The sequence below is a fragment of the Phyllostomus discolor genome, chromosome 8, assembly GCF_004126475.2.
Source record: "Phyllostomus discolor isolate MPI-MPIP mPhyDis1 chromosome 8, mPhyDis1.pri.v3, whole genome shotgun sequence".
Classification (NCBI taxonomy): Eukaryota; Metazoa; Chordata; class Mammalia; order Chiroptera; family Phyllostomidae; genus Phyllostomus; species Phyllostomus discolor.
In genome coordinates this window covers 60,327,662-60,346,468 of record NC_040910.2, presented here as the reverse complement: position 1 = coordinate 60,346,468, position 18,807 = coordinate 60,327,662, and the positions used below count along the sequence as shown (strand labels likewise).

Here is an 18,807-nt window from a genome sequence, read left to right as displayed (position 1 = left end):
CTCCTGCACCTGAGAGGAAGGGCCTGCCTTCCTGGCAGAGCATGCCTTCACTGCTTGAAGAGCCACAGTGAGAAGGAAGTGGCTACAAGTTACCCTCCCCACTCCCTAGAGCCTGAGATGAACCCCCCAATGACACAGAAGGGTGGCAGGGAAGACAGGAAAGGTAGCTCCCCTGAGTTCTCGTTCAATGTTAACAATCATCCTAAAAAGCTGCAGTTACTCTTTCCATTCCACAGATGGGGAAACTGAAGTTTGGAGAGGTTACAAAAAGTGTTCAATGTCAACTAGCAGGTGGCAGAACTGAAATTCAAATCCACACATCTCAATCTATTATTTTCTACAGATTTCTTTTTTCCCCCCAGTACAAAGAATTTATTCTTCCATTTTATTTTCCCAGGGAAATGAGGAGAAGGAAAAAGTCAGCATGTGTTTTACAAAATGATAGATATCAAGTGGAAGTACCCAGCACAGCAAAACCAACCATCAAATAAACAGTCCCCAGTAATGGAGGTCGCCAAAGCCCAAGGCGGCTCAGTCTCCTGGAGTTCAGAAATGAGAAGGAATCGAGGAAAGAACAAACAGGTACATGCTTTTCTACCCTCCCTTGCTCCCACCCAATAAATTCAAAATTTCACACAAAGCTTTGGTTTCTAGCAGTAAACAGGAGTTACATTCGTCCATCTCCTATTAAATAATCTTGTAGCTTTGACCTAAGATTTTTGCACCTGCATAAAAGTTCCTGAATGACTTGGATATACATTCACCTTCCCTTTCTTGGTCTCCCAAACCCACTTTCAAATGAAAGGCCCACTCATTGCTCCTCTACCCGAGGATTAGAGATTAAAACACAGCAATCTAAGTGTTTGGCCTAAATCACCTATCAAGGAAAGGTCTGGACTTGGTATTGAGAAAAAGGGATGGAATATTTTTTGCTTCTTCAGAATTTTTTCACAAATCATTTAAGAGATGGGGTGACACCCATACATTTAATGTATGTGTGTGCAGGTATGGGGGCTTTTGTGGGGGGGGGGGTGCAGATAAAAAAGGAGACGAAGTAGGAGTCAAGTTTTTAGGGCAGAAGATCTAGTCCAAAATAGAAAAGAGGGGAAGAGGAACCAAAGAAAGGATGATTCAAGACCCCCCCACTTCAAGAGGGATCCCAAGCTTATGTTTCAGATCCTTTTTGCCTGGTGCAGAACCTTTTGTCAAAGATGCTTTGGCTATTTTTCTCAATACAAAAAGAAGTCTGTAAACAGTAAAACCTCAAAAGAACATGGAGAAAGACCAACACATTTATACAAACTAGGCTACTTTGCAATCACCAAAATCAGCTACTGTGTGGCCAGCCCAGACAAATACATTAACTAGAGGGGGGAGCAATTAAAGGAGACAAGAACCCAGAATCAGACACATATAACCCAATGCATTCTATTGCATTTGCCCCGTTTCAACACAGTCAGGTAGGTTTTTGGTGATCTCACAATATGTAAATGAAACCCGCTTTTCTCCTTCAGCTACTATGACACTAGTCATTGCTGCAGCAGGGAAAGGCACTGGCCCTGGGCGTCACAAAGAAGCCATCACTTATGGTCTCTCTGAAGGCCAAGAGGAAAAGCAAAGAATTTTTAGAAGTTGAGGAATTTAGTTGTTGCTTCATATATCCATCCCTGGACACCTCAAAGTGGGTACAGAGGTATTGTTTTTAAAACCTATCTTTATTAACTTGTTTTTGTTTTTAACATGCACACACACACCCCTTGTGCATGGTAAGCCTAGCCCAAACTAGTAAGGGATGGATCTGGTGTGTAATATGAGTCCCAAACCCTGGAACTAGAGGTCTGGAATAGGAATCCTTGGTTGAACATATACAGGTAACCCTCACCTGATCTTAGCTTCCCTTCTGTGCCTTTCACCTAGCCCCGCCTCTCCTAACCTCTGCACCAACCACTTATTCCTGTTCAGACCAATCTACAATCTTCCAGTAGAAGTAATGGGGTCATCCAATTAAAATCTAGTCTTCCACAAGACACTGAAGATGGAAGGGTTTTAAGAAGGCACTATGGCAGGAAACCCAGCTCTAATTGGCAAAAAGGAGGTAGTTCAATAGGCAATACTCTCCAAATAGTTCTCCCTGATGATAAAAACAACCAAAGTATACCTGAAGTGCAGACCCGGAGCTGCTGCCCACTTACCCTTGAGATTACTCATGTACCTGAGAACACAGTGCAGGAATGAGGATTTTAGATTAAAATAAACAAAAATACTAAATGAGGATATTTATGTTATGACAAAAAAAAGTTAAGCCCTGGCTGGTGTAGCTCAGTAGATTGAGCGTGGGCTGCGCGAACCAAAGGGTCATCAGTTCAATTCCCAGTCAGGGCACATGCCTGGGTTGCAGGCCAGGTCCCTAGTACGGGGAGCAGGAGAGGCAACCAGACATTGATATTTCTTTCCTTCTTTTCTCTCTCTCTAAAAATGAATAAATAAAATCTTTTTTTAAAAGTTAAAATGCACAAGGTGTGTCATTTGCACACAACTAGTGCAGCTGGCATCCTGAAGAAAGTGGGACCCAAAGTGCAGTTATCCAACATACCAAATAAAGTTGCATTGGCCCAGAAATTGGGTGGGGGTGAGCTTAGGGGCAGCAGGTCTACAGCTGTTCCCCAACCATCCCCTTTGCCTACAGTCACAACCCATTGCTTACGGCAATTCTCAGAACCCTATCCAAAGAGTGGGGAATAAGGAAAAACCCTGCTGTACCCGAGAGATTCCTTCCCACAGAATGTAATCATTTGTGGGCTGGGTTCATCAATCTGATTTCATGTTAATCTTTCACTCCAGCAAGGGAAATATTATCATTACATATCCTTCTTTAGAAAGAAAACAACTTCCCTGTCCAGATCACTTTCAAAAGCTGGAGACTCAAACAAAACACGCACAGAGGGATTTCCCCCAATCCCTCACATAAATTCGGATAGAATGTGGTTGGAGTTCCTTTGCCTCCCCTCTCCTCTCCACCAAGAAGAAAGAGGGGCTGAGGCTATAGAACCCAGGCTGAGATACATGGCAGTGTCAGCTGCCCCTTACTCACCCTGTCCCCGCTTTCTCCATTCTGCTGATTGATGCCTGCTCCTTGAAACTTCCTGATCACAAAAGGGTAGGCTCTGACACACTGTAGCTTAAATCTGGGCATCTGGGAGCAGGGCAGGGACATGGATTTCTTCTTCTTCATCCCAAAAGTAGGCTGGCTTTCCCTGAGCTGGGGGTCTATTGGGCCTTCAATGGACATGAGGCCACCATATGGCGAATGCTCTGGCAGAAGTGGCACTTCTTGGGCTGGGGTGGCAGCTTGCATTCCTCGGCATGATAGTCTAGACCCCCACAGTTGTAACACCTGTCTCCTTTTGATCTGTGCTTCTGCACATTCTCCCCTTTTGTTCATCTCTCACTTGCAATACAGAACACCCCACCAGGTGACCCCACCAGGGCCAGTGACTCGAATAGATTCCAGGCCCTTGGTGTACTACTTAAAGGTGAACTCTACTGCCTCACCCTCTTTCAGGCTCCAGAAGCCCTCCACGTGCAGCTTACTCTGGTGCACAAAGACATCCACTGGTGGGTCAAGCGTGACCCCTGCATGGGTGGTCATGGACAGGAAGCCAAACCCCATGCCCACATTGAACCACTTACAGATGCCAGCACCATGCAGCAGCAGTGGTTCCTCTGCTGCCGAGGCCACACCTATCAGTGCCTTGGCAGGGCCACCTGCAAATTGCTGGAGCCCATGGTAGTCAGCTAAGCCTGCCACCTTGGGCCCTAGGTTGGGTGGCTATTAGCTCCAGAGAAGTCCGGAGGCAAAGGTGTAGCTCAGAGAAGAGGCAGCTACATCTTCCCCAGCACTATTTCCTACAGATTTCCTGAGGACAGACTCATCCAATTCAGTTCCATTTTGACTGGTTCCATAGTGGGGAAAAGCCCCGCTTGAAGTGACCTGTGCATCTGGACTGCCCAAATGGTTGTGCTGTGTTCCTAATGACAGTGTGTGCACACTGGACTCTAATTCTGGACAGATTTACCTGGGACATTCAGGAGGGACAGCGAGGCACTCTAAATAACCTGGATCTCAAGTCAGAATCCCTTTGGACTGGTGAGCTGTGAGAGTTCCCGGAGTGACTTGTGACCACCCCACACTTGTGTCTATTTATGCAGCCTTCTGCCTAGGACTGCTGCTGTGCAGAGGTAAAACTTGACCAGAGTCACCAAAGGCCTCTCATTTTCTGAATGTTTGTCCCTCCCCCAAATTCCTATGTTGAAACCCTACTCTGGTATTAGGAGGTGTGGTCTCTGGGAGGTGACTAGGATTAGATGAGGTCATGAGGGAGTAGCCCTTATGAATGGGATTAGTGCCCTTCTAGGAGCCAGGAGAGCGCTTGCATCCTCTGCTTTCTGCTTTGTGAGTACAGGAGTCCGCCATCTGCAACCTGGAAGAGGACCCTCCCCAGAACTTGACCATGTTACATCTGATCTGGGACTTCCAAACTCCAGGGCTATGAAAATAAATTGCTACTGTTTATAAGAAACTCACTCTATGGAACTTATACAAGCCCAAGAACTAAGCCATAGAACTAAGACAAGCCCAAGAACCAAGCCATAGAACTAAGACAGCTTCCAAGAGTCAGCCCCACCCCCAGGGAGAAGACACACAGCCCCTCCGGAAGGCTGGACCATTCCTGAGTGCACCCTGCTGACTGTCAACCATGACAGGCTGACGTCAGAGGTGTGGCGCCTTGAAGGAGTTCTCCTTTGGGACTAACTCTAAACCAGTAAAACAGAAAAGGTCCTGTCATCATTTAAACTCCACAACGTTTATAATTGGAAAAAGCAGCCGTTTTCATGGCATCTGCTCTCTTGCATATATAAGTGCCACCCTTAGTTTCAAGATCCAAACCAATCTTTATGTATTTTTTATTGTCTACATTTTAAAGGTCTGCAACACTTTAACAAATCTAAATAGGAAAATTTAAAGTTACAAGAAGAGCAAATAAAGGGATGGCTTTTCCCATTAAGGACATGGTGCCTTGTCAGTGCACTCAGATGGGATTCGGTTACGCTGGGAGTTCTCTGCTGGAACCAGGGAGGGCATAGTACTGGGTGAGCCATTCCTTCTGTGACTGGGCAAGAGGTTAGAAAGAAGGGGCTTGGATGGAAGGGGGAGGAGGAGGAGCAAACAGTGTTCAGCTGGTTCCCCATTTGCAAAGCTTATGCCTTTGACACAGCTATTTTTGGGTTTGGAGGGGGGTGGAATTCTTCTCTACTCTGCTTGGCAGCTGCTCTGCCCTAGTTCCCTCTCCCGGCTCCTCCTTTCCACAGCTCTCTTGAAAGAAGGAAGCAGACCCTTGAGTATTCCTCCCCTCCCAGCCACCCCTTTACCCCACCCCCATACTCTCAGAGTATCTGTAGGCCTCACCCACTTGCTTGTGTTTTTTATACAGAGCTGGGAAAATGTGGAAATAAATAAAGCCTCAATTAGGCAAGCATCCAAGAATTGGGAGTGGGGCAGGGCAGGGGTCTAAGGCCCCATCCCAATGCAGGAATGCCTGAGAAAGCTCTGGAAGCCTCAAGCTGCTAGGCGGCTGGAGACTTCCCACAGTCTCCCTTTTGGTCTGTGCTGAACAGGCAGGCTCACAGCGAGGGGCCCAAGAGCCCAACCTTACTCCCACACCAAGACTCACCAGCAGGCTCCCTGCCACCCAACACACAGAAGGACGAAAGGGGTCCGCGTACTTGCCCCCCTCTTTCTTCCTCCTTGAATCCCATCTTGGAGCAGGAGGCAGGGCCCTCCAGTGTAGACCTGGACCTAGGTGCAATGGTAGTCCTCTAGATGGAACAAAGGCAGTTCCCCCCTTTTAACTGTGGAAACTCAGCCATTTCTTATTTATTCCATTCTGAGCCTGGAGAGAGCAATGAGAGGGAGATCTTATTTCTTGCCCTAAGTTGAGGGGTAGGGAAGAATCATATTCTAAGGGAGGAGACTGGACAGGAAGTGGTTCAGATATTTTTAGAGACATGGGAATTAAGTGAGCAGGGACCTTCTGGAGCCAGAAATGACTTTGTTTCAATCCCAATGCTGAAAGGCCAAACGGATAGGGTTCGGAGCAAGGGGCCTGGAGTGTGGCAGGGGCAGGATTAGATTCCAGGGAAGAGAAGAGAGGAGCTGAGTGAGAGCTGAGATCCCTGCAGGCTACTCCACTCTCTCTGCTACAGCTGTCTGGTCAGTTTCAGCATTTATACAAGCTGTGCAAGTCACCACCTCACAGCAGCACTGGGTGGCACTGAATCAGGGCAGGACATTGAGTGCAGCACCCTACTTTCTTCTACCCTCTGCAGTAGGGTGTCCTCAACAGCCCACCCAACTCTCAGAAGAAGGGGTCACAAGAGGGTGGGGTGAGATGCCAGTCACCCTAGCTCCCTTTGTACAGATTCTGGTCGACAGTGGAAGGATCAAATGCAATCTAAAATACACATTTTCAATTATCTGCAAGCTTCCAATGAATGAGGTTACCTCAGTTCTTTGAGACCACAAATACACTCTTAAACCTCTGTGGGGTACCTCACTCAAGAAGCATCCTTCTACAATCTCCAAAACAGCTACAAAAACCAGGACGTAGAACCTGGAGATGAGAAAAGTGTGTGACCTTAGACGGCTTCCCACTGCTGACGGAGTGCAGCGTTTCCAGAACACGATCTGGCAACAACTATCAACTGCCTCCAAACTGAACACACTCTGGGAGTCTGTGCTGAAGAATTATATAAAAAGAAAAGAAAAAACTTGAACCCAACAAAAATATCCAACCGTAAGCACTAGAACAAACAGCCATTTGATGGAAGAGTATGTAGCTATTAAAGACTATACTTCCGCCCTGGCTGGCATGGCTCAGTGGATTGAGAGCGGGCTGTGAACCAAAGCATCACAGGTTCGATTCCCAGTCACGGCATATGCCTGGGCTGCAGGCCATGGCCCCCAGCAACCACACATTGATGTTTCTCTCTCTCTCTTTCTCCCTCCCTTCTCTCTCTAAAAATAAATAGAATCTAAAAAAAAATTTGTTAAAAAAAAAGACTATACTTCTGATGTCAACATGAGAACTGTTAGAACAGTTCTATTAAAGATGACAGGGTTGTTGTTTTTTTTTTAATTCTTAATTTTAAGCCTCAGATAAGTATACAAACAACACCCCAAGACATCAGTATATAACCACCACAATATCAAGAGATTTTTATCTTTGGATAATATATGGGCAACTTTGTTATCTGCATGCTTTCTTATTTCCCAAAGTTTTCACAATGAATATACATACTTTATTTTTGGCAGTAGGGGTGAGAAACTACTATTTCTTTAGCCCCAGCTTTTCCCACCACCTGGGTGCTTTGGCTGGTCCCGCCTTCAGTGTCAGACACTCCCTCTACTTAGAAGCACCTCCCTCTCCATCTCCAGATTATCCCCAATTTGCTTCTCCCAGGAAGCCCCCGAGTTCACCAGCCTGGTTCCTGTAGCTGAGTAGCGGTTGTGTGCCTATGTTTCTCCTTCCTTCTCTGTCTCTGTCTCTGTCTCCGTCTCTCTCCCTCCCGCCCCCCTCCCACCCCTCTCAGCACTTATGTACCCCATGATGGCGGACCCCTCCGTTTTCCTGACTACAGAATGTTAGATCCTGGAGGGCAAGGACCCTTTCTCATCTTTATTTTTCCAGCTACCAGCCCACCCATGGCACACAGCCAGCAAACAACCAAACAACAAGTGAATGAATGAATTCAGCCTCTCCCATGGTTTCCAATGGTCCCCAGAAGAGAGTCATCGGGAAAACATTTAATGTGGGAAGAAGGACAATACAACAGCACTATGTGGGCTTGTCTATGTGGCCCTGGGATAAGGACAGGCCCAAGCCACAGATCTCCCTGATGGCATTTCTCAAGGCAGCCAGAATATCAGTTGCAGAGCCTGACTGGCCCATGACAACAAGGGTCTTATTGTTGGTGTAAGAGATGGCTGGGCCCCATCACTGAAGGGCCTCATTCACCGGAGGAGATTAGATAAACGGTCTCTCTCTAACTTTTTTGGAACAGCAGTCATCATTAACCCTTTGGCTCAAACCAGAAGAATCCATAATTTCAACTATTTATGAAAATATCTCTTCCTCAATAAAAGGTGTAGACAATACGGTTAAATTCAGAAGCTAAAAATACACATATCACCTGGCAGGCACACGAGCATTCACTCTCAGACACACATACCCCAGCACCCCCCCCACACACAAGAAGCTATAGAGACCCAGAGGAACATGACCCACACAGGACAGAACGAGGACAGAAAATAACAATAGTACAGAAACAGGGGTGGGAAGGCAGAAGGGAGATGCCCACCCTGGACACCAAGCAGCATGCGCCCTCAGTGTGCACACCGAGTCATGAAATGGAGCAGTGGGACCAATAGGTAAACATGGCTAAACATGTTCAAGTCCCTGCTAAAACCCTAATAAAAATGACCACAAAGGAATTCTTAAAAGATATAAATTCTGAAGGACAAAAAAACTAGAGGAGACAGCAGCAGATATGGGAATATTAATTAAATTTTGGAATGTAGGAAGTGGCTGTGTGCATGGAAAGTAACTAAGTAGAGCAGAGAAAGCCTCTGGAGGGAACCAGGGGGAAACAGGCCGGCACTGTCCTGGAACTCTAGAAAGACTAAGGCCTGGAGGCTCCAGGTCTCTCTGACTACCAGGGAGGCCGACAGCAGAAGAACAAGTCAGCACCTGTGAAAGGAGCCCCAAACCCCAGGGGCCCAGCTCCCACCAACAGCAACCAGAGTCTCTGGGTCTCTGGAAAGGCCCTGGACTAGGCGGCAGCCCTGGACTAGGCGGCAGCAGGCACTGCTGTGGGGAGAGAGGGTGGAAGCTCAGTGGAAGTATGCACCCTGAGAGCTGAGGTCTACCCCGTAACTCTAAGTCCTTCTGTTGCCCATACATCTCCCTGGACTGGAGATGAGAGGACCTTGTCTGGGGAAACTAAGCAGCCCAACAGAAAGACCACTAACTGGCTTTCTCCATGGCCTAGAGATAAGAGGTTTTGTATTTAGACACATTTGGAGGTCTCCCCAAAGTCACCAGTTCCCTGCCTATCCTAAAGTAAGGTCAACCAGTCAATACACCAACATATACCCTGCAGTCTCCTTCTTAAATACAAGCTCTCAGCTAAGGGTCTACACTCATTTTAGAAAGCCCAAGACCAAATTAAGCAGAAAGGGAACTAAGAGAGCAAATCAGACCAGAGACAATAAAACTTCAAAATAACTGAAATTAAAAGAAAAAGCATTGCATTCACGAAACATGAATAAGATGCTATAAAAAGATAAAAAGGGGCACAGAGGACAAAATATGAGCTCTAAAAATATGATCACTGATATAAGAATCAGAATAAAAATACTGAAATATGGTAGCTGGAATAAGAAACAAAAGGTTTAACACAAGGTTAATGAAATCTCAGGCATGATAAAGAGATGCAAAAAAGATAATAAAATTAAAGACTCTGTCCAAAAGAATTGACAGCCAAGTAACAGGAATTCTACGAAAATGAAGCAAAGGAAATTACCAGAGGAAAAAAAAAACACAAGAAAACTTTCTGGACCACAAGGACAGAATTTCCACACTAGTACATACACAGGCTTCTAGCTCAATGTAAAAATGTAAACCCATGCCAAGGCGTATCTTCATGAAACTTTAGAACTCAATTCAAGAAGCTCCTAAAAGTTCTCAGAAAGAAAACTCCATTTATTTACAAAAAAACAGGAATCAGAGCCTTTGTATATGAACTTCTAAACAGTTATGGTAGGAGTTAAAGACAAAGAAGAATGCCTTTAAATTTCTAAGAAAAATTATTTCCTATCTAACATTCTATAACTAGTCCAGCAGTAGCTGGACTATAACCAGTCAAGAGTGTGGGTAAGAAAGACATTTTCAGACATACAAGCTCTCAAAATTTGCTTTTCCCGTGTGCCTTTGTCAAGGGGCTTCACCAAATGCAGAAGTAAACAAACAAACAAAGAGGTCAATCTAAGACACCCAGGAGAGAAAGAAATGGAACTTCCAGATGGGAAGCAAAACCCAGGTCAAGAGCTCTGCGGCACGCCTGGAGAAGAGTCAGTCTAAAGGCAACAAGACGATAGAAGGCTCCGCAATGTTACTTTGAAAAAAAGAATCATTGTACTAGGTACTTGATCACACTAAGAGGAGTTTTATAGTTCTGTCAAAAAGTTAAGAGTTCAACAAAGGTTAAACAGACAAACAATGAAGGTGGGGGAGGTGATTATTAACTGTAAGAGAATATGAAAAGAAATACAATCCTAGTTTCCTACATGACTTGAATGTATACTTTCCACACAGTAATTTAAACACATAGTCATTTACACATTGATTCAACCCTAATATTTAAGTATATTGGTAGGATAGAGAAAGGCTGAGGAAAGATGCAAGAATACATGTGTGTCTGCACATACGGAGGTGTGCGTTGTGTGTGGCAAACCACAAAGATGAAAGAACTAATCCCTATCTTCAAAAACTCAAGAAGTAACAGTGGTAAGTATTAGAATTCTCTAGCTATACTTCCTCTGGGAACAGGCTCAGGAGTAAGGAAGAAGTGGGGAAGAGTAGTGGACTTGCATTACAAGCCTCTGGTTACATTATTTGACTGCAAAATGCATGCATATATTAATTTGGGGGAAAAGCCCCAACAATGCTTTTAAAATTCCCACGGGGCTTATTTTCAGCCTTTGTGTATGTCGGGGAGCATAATAAGATCCCAAAGTAAATACTGAGGTACAGGAAGAGAAATGGATACACATTACATAACCCTCCAAAACACTGCCCAACTGTCACACCAATGAGAATATAAAATAACTTCCACAGGTCCGGAGAGACTGACCTCCTGGGCCCTCAGGTAAGCAGTTAGCTCTGGGTGCTACTTCTCTTTAGGATGTGTTCATGCATTATTTTCTTCATTGGGTAAGACCATTAGAAACAAAGAACTGTTCCTCTAATTCAACAACCTCAAATAGGGTATTTGGTGGAGGAAAGTTTGTGTTGCCCGAAGCAGTTATGAAAAGATCATTTCTAAGGTTGTTACAGTTTAGAAACTTGACTTGGGGTTTATTATAAAATTTAAACCACATAACTGAATGTGTTCTAAAATTAGGCAAACACTTTTTTTTCCAACAGGATAAGGCTAATAATATATGGAGGAAACCAGCATGACCAAAACTGCTACCAGGCTAACAGATGTTCTTATTCTTATATACTACTAAACCAGAGGATCTATACAGCAGACTTCTCCCTGCTTTTACCCCTTCAAATCACTGCACAGGCCACCCTCACAACATCCTTGAAGAACAAACACCTGTGATCGCACAAATAACTGTTAATGAATGAGCAAACAGAACAGATACACGTTTTCATGTACATTCCCTTCTGCAGATATCTGGGCCTTCCTTTTCTCTGGGCAGCAGTGACAGCCCTCCCTAAACACTGCTCTTGGTGCATGCACAGGGGTCCACAGCACAGGATGTAGGTTCTCATACAAGAAGACATTTCAATGTCCATCACCATAACCTGCATGAGCTTTTTTCTTTCCCCACAGGGCCTATGCAGGGCAAAAAAAAAAAAAAAAAACCCACCGGTAAAAATGCTGAGTGACCCTCAGAGGAAACCTTCACTCCTCTTTTCCTGCTTAACAAAGGTAGGACTTGGGCTTACTTCAGCAACAGCCGTGGCCTGGTCCAGTGGGCCAAGGGAAGCAAATAAAGAGAAAGAAAGGAGCATCAGGGGCACCTTCAAAAATTCCCACCAATCATGCCCTGGCCTCCCCCATCCCCATTCCTACCACAGTAAAAAGAAAGAGAAGACAAAGGATTACAGATGTGCACCTTTCTAAAACCCAAACCTCAAGGACAGGGCTGTTGTTTGTGTAGAATAAATAACAGTGTGTATCTGACACAGACTCACAGCAGTTACTCTTTTCCTGATAAAGTAATACAAGCTTTCCACACTATCATAACAAGTCTCAGGACATGAAGCAGAGCAAGTTGAGTCTGTCTACATGGATGAAGTAAGTTTATTTGAAAATAGTGACTCTGCGTTTGCTACACTTTGCATGATAACACCGCCTTTGTTTGGAGGAAGGAGAGACAATGCCTTAGAGAATATGCTAGAAGTGAGCAATGAGATAAAATGGGCAATTCCAAATAAGAGGGGGAGAAGAGGAAGCGGGGGAGAGGGAGGGATGGGGGAGAGGGAGAGGTGCATGAGACAGGAGAGGGAATGGACAGAAAGGGGGGACACATGTGCCAGACATGACCCAGTGAGGTAAGGGTTGGTGAGGTATTTGGGTTGTTTCCTGCTAAGGACTCTCATCTAAAGCTCAGCCCCAGTACCTGCCCTCTTCCAGTATAAGCTGCCACAGCACTGCCAAGAAATAGTATAACCCTGTTTACAATGACACTCTGACTGCATTTCACACTCCCAAATGTTAATGTTTATGTAGCAACCATGCCCAGGTACACCTGGGTCGGGGCTGACTGTTTTCTTAACTTTCTCTCATATAGCATGAATTATGTTCTCCTCTTCTCTTGGAAAGGAGGCCCCCAAAAGTAAGAAACCTGATGCATTCTCTTGAGACACATGCCAGCACTCTCCTATTGCAGTCCCTGGCCACCATCATGCATTGTATTGTGCTGTCCTCTCGCTCTTCACACCTTCAGCTCTCCCAAGGGTGTGAAGAGAGCCCCAGCAGCTTCCACCTTTCAAGTCAGGTGGGGCAGGAAGGAAGGCTGAGCAATGCCGCATTGTGAAGAGGGCCCAGGATGAGGATGGGCTGTATGGTGCTGTAACCACTGCTGGGCGACCCTTGACACCCACAGTTACAAGTGCCTACTACAGACAGGAGGGTCTGCTGGCACAGAAAACATGAAGGTGTGTCTGTTTCTCAGTCACTCGCAGCTCATTAAGAAAGGACACTGCCCTATTCATACAACCCCACTCCAAGGAGTGAGAAGCACAGCCTGGAGTGGACAGGTGTCTCTGAAAGCTACTGGTAGGTGTCTGTGGAGGCCTCTCCTCCCCTCTGGGTCTGTTTCAACTGTCAAAGCTGAGGGCTAGACTAAAGGATGCTTCTGAGGACCTTGCCAACACCACAATATCAACTGTGCCCCTGGCCCCTTATGAGACATCCAGGACAGCCCCCTACATCACTGGGGCCAGAATGTGTGACAGTGCTGACTGGGCCTGCTCCTGTGAATGCACTGGATGTTGGGCTGGGCATGTCCTCCACACTCAGGTGTCAATGAAACCTCACCCCACCCCACCCTACTGGAATGAGGAAAAGAGGCAGCCTAGCCCTTTAATTGCCCCTTGTCACTTCTCAGTGCCAGCTGGGTATGCTGTGGCACTCAACAGGTATCAGCAATCCAGCAGATTTAGCACAAATCACACCACAAAGGGGTAAAGACTTCTGCTACGGTTTGCCCTGCCATACAAGGGCTCTTCAAACATTAACCATGCAAAGCTCCAGAATCCTTGAGCCAGTAGGGATGTCTGAGAACTGAGCCAGAGCAGCTCCACCCTCCAGGTCTTTGACCCATGACTCCATGCAAGTACCCCAGCTCTGCAAGGAAAAAAACCTTATCCTTAGGCAAGTTACCGCTCTCCCCACAAGGCCATTTCAAAGATTAAATGTGAGCCTAGTGAGAGCAGCTAGCACTCGTAATTGGTCCATGGTTTCTTTTTACCTCTACATTTATCACACAGGCAAGCTGGTTCCAAACAATGTGCATGGCTACCTGGAGGAAGTAAGCCTCAGGCTTCTGCCCTGGATACAGCCACCACACCCTTTGACAGACAGCCTGATGTCACTAATAAGCATCTTCACATACTGACTTCTTGCTGAGGCATGGGCACCTCAAAACACTGTTGAGCTACCATATCCTCATTGGTTGACAGGGACACAGATACAACCCCCCTCAATAGATTGAGAGGAAGGATAATGAATCACTCACGCCAATATTAGACTTTGAGGAACAGTCTGCCCACCACCCTCCATCCAGGAAGCCCAAAAGGAAAGTTACCTGAGGAGGGACAGAAAGCTGGGCTAGAATCTGAACTTAGAATAATGCTTCAAACGCCCTTCTCCCCTTCTCCAGGACAAGGGTGCTCCCACGTGGCTGGAAGTGGGTCATACCTGGGACTACACAAAGTCCTTTAAAGCCTCCGCAGTTTTCAAGGAGTCTCTGTCCTCCTCCACCTGCACTGTCTTATTCATGCATCCAAGTGTCCCACAGCTTGGTAAGCAACACCACCCTTGTTAGAAGTAAACACAGACTCCTCAAGGATAGCACAGAGACTCTTTCCTCCCTCACCTCCCTGGGGTCCACTAGAAAAGGACACCAGGCCTTGCTAGTACAACACCTCTCACTTTGTGGGGATTGTCTCAACAAGCTGACTCAAATCAGAACGGCACCAGAGCTCTGTGATTCCAGGCTCCATGTCTCATGACTGGGGCTAAACTACTTCTCTATCACCCTAATCAGCATCAGGGGCCGGTCCTTTCAGGTCCTTTCCTACGCTGACATTCCACGACTGATTATACTGTGAAAACACAGACAGCTATGGAAGGAGGGACATGCGACACCTGGTGGGACTATGCTATCAGGGATCATCTTTGGTGGCTCCAGTTTCTTCCTTTCCCTCATCTATGTAATGCCTTTTCTGTGTCTGGTGCCCACATCTCAGGCCCAGGAGTGGTAGCCGGGAGAACTATTTAACCTTGCCCAAAACAAGAGTGAGGGAAGTACCAGAGAGGGTGATGATGCAAAGAAGAGACAGCCACTCCTTCTGGTCACATGGAAGTAACACTTCTCCCAAGAAGGTGGCTGGCCCTTCCCACTGATCTCCCGGCCTGGTCTAAGGCAATGCCACCCTCCAGACTGGCTCAGATCATCTCTTTTGTGGAAACTTCCAGGCAGAGTCTGCTAGCCCTACTCTGTTCCCAGAGCACTTCACATTAGCTCCTTCTGTTCACACCCTCTATGTCAGCTGAGAAATGGCATTCAAAGATTCCCATTTCCCAGTCTGCAGAACCCGTGTTACCTTAGTTGGTACAAGGGACTTTACAGATGTGATTAAAGTAAAGATCCAGAGATGGGGAGATTGTCCTGGCTTATTCAGGTGAGCCCGAAATGTAATCGCAAGTGTCCTCCTAAGAGAGACGCAGAGACAGATGTGATACGGTAGAGGAGAACATGGGCTAACAGAACCAAGAGGCTGCAGTGATGTGAACAAGGGGCTACGAGCTGAGGCAGGCGGCCCCTGGAACCCGAGAAAGGCAAGGACCCAGGTTCTCCCCTGGGGCCTCCAGAAGGAACCTGCCCTGCTGGCACCTTGACTTTAGCCCAACCCAGGGATCCTGGTTTTGAACTCCTGATCTCCAGAACTGCAAGAGAACAAAGGTGCTGCTTTAAGCCTCCAGGTTAGTTGCAATTTGTTATAGCAGCCACAGGAAACTAACACAACTACTACATAATTAGCCCCACTTGCTTACCATTGTCTCTGAGATTCTACCAGTGGAACCATTCCCTGGGTTTGGAGACCTTTCCCACCATAAAGAACGTTCCATTCCCTTCCCTGACAAAGAAAAGATTCTTCTGAAAAAGTGTTTGTGGAGTAGAGGGAGGGCAGAAGACACTGACAGCAACACAGTAAGCTGCCTACACACAAATAACATCTTAAGTGGATTGGCTTATCAGAATCTTAGTACTTCCTATTTCCCAAGAAGGTCCAAAGCAAAAGACGTGGTCAGGCGGGAAGAGCTGGGTGCACATAGGGTGGGGTCCTGAGTAGGTGGTGGAGCAAGAGGGACATGAGAAGTAAGGGTACAGGGACTTTGCCCCGGAAGGCTCTGCAGCCTGGCTTCATGTTGCCAAGACGTGTGTCTGTGAGTATGTGAGGACTGCATGCACACAGTGAACAACACACTAGTACTAGTTACCTGGCTGTTTTTCAACCCAAATGTTTTCTGCTGCTACCTTCCATAAAATGACTTTTTCAATAGTTCTCTCCCTGCTGCTATTTAATTAGTTTCCTAACCCATTATTTCAAGCTGTTTACTTTTCTAATACCTAAAGTCATTTCTCTCTCTGCGAGGAGGGACCTGCCCAGCCCATTATCATAAACACCCACTCTGCAGGCCACAGAGAAGTCCATTCACAGTTCTGATGATCTCCAACAAGGGTGCCAATGAGGCCCGTCCTCTGCTGCCATCCAGGAGCAGAGCGAAGGCCACAAAATTCCCTCCACCAGCCCAACAGAACTGCTCCTCCAAACACCCATCACCTCCTTCCATCACTAAAAGAGTTGTGCACACTCCAAGAGCTGGACAGATGGCACCTAAATGGATAAGATGTGAAACCATCGCCAGCCTCCTCTGTTAATTAATCATGGGTGTCCAGAAGTCTCCCCACTCAGAAGCTGCAGGCACACTGCAGGGGAAGACAGAGAGAAGAACGTGGGGTATCTCATTATGGCTCATGGGCACTGAACAGAGAGGCAGGCAGGTAATTACTATTTTTCTGTGTTTGACTCACCACTTATGTAACTGGGACGAAAGGTAAGCACACTGAACAGTTCTAGTGAGAAAAGACTGGTACTTATCATGCAACCCGAAGTTGCCAAGTTCTCTCAGTATGACGTAAAAGTCAGAGAAGGCAGATTCTCAGGGGGTGCTCTTCTTAAAATGTTTACAACAGACTCAAGCACCAGAGTCAAGGACAATGGCAGACCAATTGACTCACCACCCTATCAGCCAACATGCACTGAGCTTCTCCCACACCTGGACATACTATTCAATGTCCTGTCTATGCAGACAAATACCAGGCCTTGCCTCAAGGTGTTCACTGTCCTGCAGAAAGGGAGGCCCTTGTGGAGATAAATGTCCTGGGGATAAGGGGCAGAAGAAGGAAGGTCACATCTGACCTCGGTCTTCTCTAGGTCCTTGACAATAATTCACGGCTTCCAGCCCAGCCTCCCCCCCCCCCCCCCAACCTGGCTGGTGTTTGCTTGTTCCCTTCCACCTGACCCCCTTTAGCCACTCGTTCCTGTATGCCACCTCTAACTCTTCCCTCTCCAAGGTTCAGGCCATCCATGTAAAAGATCCTAACACCCTAAGTACAAATAAATGCCTGTACTGCCCCAGACTCCGGCCCCAGTATGTGAAACAGGGAGCCCTCTCCTCCCCACCACTACCCAGATTGGAGCCAGGAAAGCAGGGAACATAGCTACTCACTCCTCACTTATTAGTTCAGGCACCATGAGCCAGTCTGTGACCTCCTGTGCTGGGTCTCCCTACCCATAAAACAAAGGTCTAGATCAGGGTCCTCCAGAAACCCCTCTGATCTAACCCCCAGTAGTCTGCTCTGTTTATCACCCAAACAGTCCATTATTAACCATTGGTGGCTTCCATCCCCCAACTGATCCCTATGTGGAAAACATCACTTGGTTCAGCATGCAGAGTTATAAATGACCAGAAAAAGCTACCAGAGGCAGAACAGTACACTTTCCAATAAATATCAAGCTCAAACACCTTAACAAGCCTGTGTCTCCAAGCTCCTACCCAACTCAGGTGAAAACTAAGGGAGCAGAGGCAAAAGTTCAGCTCCCAGGTTGCAGAGAATAATATGTGCACTGAAAATCCCAGAGAGACACACAGAAAATGCTCCTGCATCTGCTAGGTTCATTCTAGTAGACGAAGTCTCATCCACCACATTAAGGGAAAAAGGCATGTGGCACTTGTATGCTTCACCACTGACCCCCTATCTATTGCCAACAGGACTTCGTTGTCAGTTGGCTCTGAAGACGCCCCATCCCACCTGGGCTCACCTATGGTATACCTCACTCACTGTAACATTTCAAAATCACTTAAAGGTGGCCCAAAGTGGCCTGCAGGAAGCCCACAGGCTGAGCACAGGGGCTCACACTCCCAGCAATCACCCCTCATCCTGCTATTTACTCCCTGCTGCCAGGAGACTACCGCGCAAACACCACAAGGACTGCACTAGTACCTCACCTTCCAGCCAAGGAAGGCCTTGCATGCATAATATATACTTTAAGATTCTAGTTTATCTTTAACATACTTAAGTCATTAAGCATTGAATTATTACAACACCCCTCCCAAAGAGGCAAAAAGTATTTTTAGTTGCCATTATTAAGGAAAGATGGGATGAGGGACTCAGATCTAAGGAAACTAAAGTGGGCAGGGTTCAAACACCTCAATACACTGGACTTACCTTCTAAACACCCCTGCTGGGCCACAACTCCTGAATACTCCCAGGATGTGTCTACCTGGACAGCTAGCACACTGGGCCCTGGCCCACTGAGTAGCCAGAAGCCTCACTGAGTAGCCAGAAGCCCCCTGCCTGTCTCCCAGCTACTCTCCACTTTTCCGCCTAAACATCAGCCTCTACACTGGCCTCAAAGGTTATCTAGAAAGACTGTTGTTCACGCATCAGCCAACAGGGGCAAACACTCACTACTTTTGAAAGGTTCAGAAAACAAGTTAAGCATTGTGGAAAAATAAGTTAGTTAAATGGTCAACACATGAAGAAGTGCCTTGTCCATGCAAGCACAGGGACAACCTGCCCCAGGAGGACATCTGTCAGTGCACACCCTTCACTCCGGCTGCAGAGGGGCTGGGGAAGGGAGGGATTGCAAACAGTCT

The 18,807-nt window shown here is 46.6% G+C and overlaps 1 protein-coding gene, 1 long non-coding RNA gene and 1 pseudogene across 11 annotated transcripts in view; all 3 read right to left on the bottom strand.

Moving 5' to 3' along the window:
• Positions 1–18,807, bottom strand: part of LOC114515066 (myosin phosphatase Rho interacting protein) — a 172,466-nt gene that overhangs the window by 100,662 nt on the left and 52,997 nt on the right. The window contains exon 1 of one of the 10 annotated variants that reach the window (XM_036032834.1): positions 16,886–16,918. The exons of the other annotated variants lie outside the window; for them this stretch is intronic. Coding sequence (XP_035888727.1) covers positions 16,886–16,903 — 18 coding nt within the window. The 5' untranslated portion in view covers positions 16,904–16,918. Of the gene's footprint in view, positions 1–16,885; positions 16,919–18,807 lie in introns of those variants that run through there. 10 annotated transcript variants of the gene reach the window in all.
• Positions 2,472–4,085, bottom strand: LOC118502266 (annotated as a pseudogene).
• Positions 5,604–7,593, bottom strand: LOC118502062. The gene is made up of 2 exons (XR_004904737.1): positions 7,140–7,593; positions 5,604–6,920 (listed from the first exon to the last, which is right to left on the bottom strand). It is a non-coding gene; the product is annotated as an uncharacterized LOC118502062 (long non-coding RNA).